Here is a 4,864-nt window from a genome sequence, read left to right as displayed (position 1 = left end):
TGGGGACGCTGGGGGGTGGAGGTCATGGAGTGTCCCGGGACGCCCCGGCACCAGCTGGCCCTGGCTCGGGGGTCTCGGCAGCTCCTCACTGGGTCTCTCCGGTGTCTTCCCGCTCTTCCCTGTCTAAGGACCCAGGGCAGCGCTTCTCCGGTGGAGCGAGGAGCTGGGAAGGCTTCGGGCGCGGGGCCGAGGGTGCTTGGAGCTGCACGGCCCCCCCGGCGGGGCGGGTCGGGGGCGGGGAGCCCCGGGGAGGCCCGGGCGGAGGATCCCGCCCACCGGCCCCGCCGCCGCCGCCGGCTCCGGGGCCGCCGCGCTGCGCGGGGCGCGGCCGCTCCGGCCCGGGGCGCGGGGCCGCTCCGCCGCCGGGGGCTGCACAGGCAGGTGAGTCCGCAACGGGACCTCCGGTGGGGCGGGAGGCGAGGAGGGGAGGGCCGGCAGCGCCGCACAGAGCGGAGCTTCCCCCGGGGAAGCACCGGGGCTTCCCTCGCCTGCGACGCCCCCGGTGCCAAGCGGGGCCGGGGGGATTCCCGGGCATCCCCGGGCTCACGGAGAATCCTGGCGTCCGTATCGTCCCCGGCTCCTCTACGGCATTTCCTGGGCTTGGCGGCGACCCCCGGCGTCGTGCTGGGGATCCCCGCGCCCTGCTGCGGGCTGGGGAGCCCGCGGTGGGGCAAGGGCTGGCTGGCTGTCTTGCCTGGCCCGCATCCCACCCGCAGGGGTGTCCCGGTTCCGTGGATGAAGCAGCCCCCTCCCGGGACACCGGGTCCCGGCTCGTCCTGGTGGTTTCCCGGGCAGCGGGAAGAGGGTACCGAGGGGCTGTGTTTGTCCCAGGTTACCTCTGGAAGACGTGGGGGGCTGGTGCTTTGTGGGCTCCGGGCTCCCGGTGCCTTTGGTGTGCCCTGAACTCTGGTTCCCTCTCGGGACCCTCCGGGATCCCGGGGCTCCAGCAGTGCAGGGGTCAGCTCTGCACAGGTGTGACCTTGGGGTGTGTCGGCGTGGCAGGGCTGTGTGACACTGCCCAGCGCTCGGGGCTTTCTCCTGCCTGTGCTCTGGGGACCACCCTTGAGTGGCCGCCTCGGCGCCACACCGAGGAGCCCCGGTCAGCACCCCGAAGCGGGTTTGCCGGTCTTGGGGTGCTCCGGGGAGCAGCAGGCAGCTTTGCTGGTGGCGCAGCTCGGGGCTCCCGCAGCACTGAGCTCTGCCCGACGGGCGCGCAGGTGCCTGTTAGTGCCAGTGGCTTTGATTGTGGGATGGTTGGAGAGCACCTGGACCTGCCCTCAGAGCTGCTCTGCCACGACCGGCACAGGGACAGGCTGGGAGCCCTGGACGTGGTGGGACCCAGGGCTGGGAGCGCTCGGTGCGCTCAGACACGGCCCTTATCTGCTGCCACCACCCTGGGAACTCGCTGCACGCTCAGCTCCAGTGAATTTCCTTTTTCTGTTTTTGTTTCTTTCCTGCTGACGCTTTTCCCCTCCGGAATCAAGGGCTGGATGGGGCCCATGGTTACGGGGTGGTGTGAGCAGCCCGACCCCACGGTGGGGTGGCAGCGGGCAGAGCAGAGCAGCACCCAGCACCCACCTGCGCCGGTCCCCTCGGAAGGAGAAAACCCGCCGCGCGTCCGCGTGTGCCCCAGGCGCTCCCGGAGAGCGGAGCCGGGAGCAGGAACCTGCTGAGCCGCTGCCTGCACATGTTTTCCGTGGCATTCCCCGGGGGCCGCCTGCAGCGGCCGCTCGCCCGGAGCCGGGGCTCGCTCTGGTGCGTCCTCCGGCCGCCGCAGGATGCATCGGCCTCCTGCGAGCAGCGGTCGCGGCGCCGCGACCTTGGCAGGGCGGGAGCTCACCCCGCCTCTGGCTCAGCCCGAGCGCCTCCGGCTGTTCTAACCCAGCTGCCGGCGCAGGAGACGTGCCCAGCCCCTGGGGCCTGATCCTGCCACGCAGGAGCCCAGGGCGAGGTGATGGCCGGGCATGGGGGAAAGGGTGAGCCATCACGGCTGTCCTGGTCCCCATCCTTGTCCCTGCTTCATGGCTAGGGTCTGATGTGGTGCTCACAGCCAGCGCAGTGACAGTTCTGCCCCTGCCTCCCCTAGCCTGACGCTGTCCCCTTGTTGTCCCTGTCTCAGATGTGCCAAGTCCAGCTGAAGCCACTGTGGGTGTGAGGAAGGCAGTGCAGCACCATGACTGTGGCACAGGGGGTTCTCCTCCGCCCCATCACCATGGGACTGCTCCTGCAGAGCCTCTTCCTCCTCCTCCTCCTCCTCCTGGGCTCCTGCCTCCACCCAGCCACTGCCTTCCCCAAGGGCTGCTACCCCTCAGAAGAGGAGGGGCTGAAGACCTTTCGCTGCAGCAACGCTCAGCTGACCGAGGTCCCCAGGGACATCCCCAATGACACCAACAAGCTCTACCTGGACTTCAACCAAATCCCCTTCCTGCCTCGCGATGCCTTCCGGGACCTGCCACTCCTGCTGGAGCTGGATCTCTCCCACAATGCCATCGCCAGAATTGAAACTGGGGCTTTCCAGGGCCTGGCAGAGCACCTGCACTCTCTGGACTTGTCTTCCAACAGGCTGGTGTCGGTCAGCAAAGACGCCTTGAGCAACCTGAAAGCCAAGGTGAACCTGTCCAACAACCCGTGGCTGTGCGACTGTCGGCTGCAGGAGCTGATGCGAGCGGTGGAGCTGGCGGCTGACTCCTCGGGGGGCATCGTGTGCGACTCCTCCACGCAGGAGGAGCACGTGGGCAAAGCTTTCCTGCAGGTCATCGCCGACACAGACCTCTGCAACGTGTACAAGAAGACCACGGACATCGCCATGCTGGTCACCATGTTCGGCTGGTTCGCCATGGTGATCTCCTACCTGGTTTACTACGTGAGGCAGAACCAGGAGGACGCCCGGCGGCACCTGGAGTATCTCAAGTCACTGCCCAGCAAGCAGCGGCGATCGGAGGAGTCGTCCACCATCAGCACTGTGGTGTGAGCACCAGCATCCTGCAGGACATGGGCACGTGTGGAGCTGGGGACCGGCCACTCCAGGGGCTGTCAGCAGCCACTGGCATCGCACAGAGATACTCATGGATTTGTTCTGTTCTCCTCCTGGAAGCAGCAGCTGCAGCTGATGAGTCCCTGGCTCTGGTGGCTGAGGACAGGGATGGATATCAGACATGAGCATGGAGGATCCGCAGCATTCCTCCAAGTTATGGAGGACTGGAGCAGCCTGGAGCATTCCCCTGGCGTGCAGCCATTGCTCCGACCGACTTGGACATTCAGACTTCATCTAAAACTTTTTATATTTCCTTTGTAGTGATCCCTTGGGGCATTAATGGAATCGAAGTTTTCATCTCTCCCTGGCTCCCCCTTGGCTGCCCAAGGGATGGTACGGCAGCCCAGGGCAGCCTGGGCGCGGGTCTCTGCTGGGAGGGCAGTGGGGAGGAGCAGGAAGGTCAATGTCCTGCCAGTCACTGGCCCTGGAGGGTCACGGACTGCGGCCGCAGCCAGCGGGACCAAGAGGTGGGGCAGGGGGTGGGGACACACCGGTTGGTGCCGCCCCATCTTCCGTTTCATCTCCCTGCCCCTTTCCCGGCACTCCGGCCAGGTGGGGCAAGGACTGTGGGGGTCCCCACTCAGACATGGGGTCACTGGTGGGAAAACCCAGAGCCTTTCCTCTCGGAGTGTGGGCAACGAGAACCAAACGGGGAATGAGCTCCCTGGGGCAGAGCCCTTTGGGGCTGCCAGGGGATGTGGGTGCTGATGGAGGGGCAGCTGGGGGTCCTGGCAGCGGGTCCAGCCCTGCTGGGGTGCTGGGGGAGTGGGTTTCCCCTCGGTGCTCTCGGGAAACACGTGGGAGGGTGTTCACAGCACCCTTGGCCATCTGCTCGTGTCACTGGTGGAGGGGAGCTCCCACCTCACAAGCTGCTGACCGGTCACTGTGATGGGAAGCAGGATGGAGGGAGCTGCCACGGTGCCTCCATCCTCTCCCCACTCCTGCGCTGCTGTCAGGAGCCTGAATTGCCCCTAAAATATCCCAAAGTCCCTTCCTGACGTTTCCAGAATTGGGCTGCAGGTTCCTGGTGTCAGTGGTGGAGGTGATGCTGAGCACAGGGCTGGCACAGGCAGGGGTCAGTGCCCACTTTTGGGCATGCAGGGTCCAAGTGGCAACTCAGAACAAAGCCAGAGCAGCGCCAGACTCTTCCACCTGCCTGTCTGGCCTCTGGGACATCTGGTTTTGCTGTTTTTGGCCTTTTTTTTAAACCAACCAATGCTAAATTGCCTTAACTCACCAAGAGCACCAACCAAAGCTGCTGGAACCTCCAGACCTGCCTTGTTGCCAGGCCCAACCTCAGCCCCTGGTGAGGGCAGCCCCAGCTGCTGGACCCTCGTGCCTGGTGTTGGTGGGAGCCGTGGGACTGAGCCAGCCAGGAGCAGGGCCCACGCCCTTCCACAAGTGCCTGATTCCAGCACAGAGCAGGAGCTCTGCAACGCACAAACACCTCAGCCTCAGCTCCCATCCGGGCCTCCCCGCAGCCCCAAGGCAGCTCCTTCCTTCTCTGCAACCGGCTGAGGAGAAAAGGGGCTGGGGGGGACCCGACTGAACCCTCCCAGGCTGCTCCCCCAGGCCACCGCTTGTGCCCGCAGCATGGGGGATGCCGGGACCACCCGACCCATCTGTGTTTGGGTTAAGGGACATTTTAGTTCTTACTTTATACGACAATAAAGTTGGCTTTTACTTCGGAGCCGGAGGCCGGCGTGTGCTGGTGTGTGTCTGTGGGTCACCGGGCCCTGGTGACGTTGTGGCTGCAGAGGAGGTGACCGCCACAGCCGATGTCACTGCGGGCAGGCTCTTGCAGAAACAGGACACCCGTCCCTGCGGTAA

At 65.6% G+C, this 4,864-nt stretch overlaps 1 protein-coding gene across 1 annotated transcript; it reads left to right on the top strand.

Annotated features, from left to right (window-relative positions):
- The first annotated feature begins 283 nt into the window (after positions 1-283).
- On the top strand, positions 284-4,724 carry LRRC3C (leucine rich repeat containing 3C). The gene is made up of 2 exons (XM_085561850.1): positions 284-381; positions 2,120-4,724. The coding sequence occupies exon 2, from the start codon at positions 2,174-2,176 to the stop codon at positions 2,969-2,971; it is 798 nt and encodes a 265-aa protein (XP_085417976.1). The 5' UTR covers positions 284-381; positions 2,120-2,173; the 3' UTR covers positions 2,972-4,724.
- The last annotated feature ends 140 nt before the right edge of the window (positions 4,725-4,864 follow it).

This window comes from Lonchura striata, chromosome 27, assembly GCF_050655825.1.
Source record: "Lonchura striata isolate lonStrDom1 chromosome 27, ASM5065582v1, whole genome shotgun sequence".
Lineage (NCBI taxonomy): Eukaryota > Metazoa > Chordata > Aves > Passeriformes > Estrildidae > Lonchura > Lonchura striata.
Note: the sequence above shows the minus strand (reverse complement) of the source record. Positions and strands in the feature narration are given on the sequence as shown.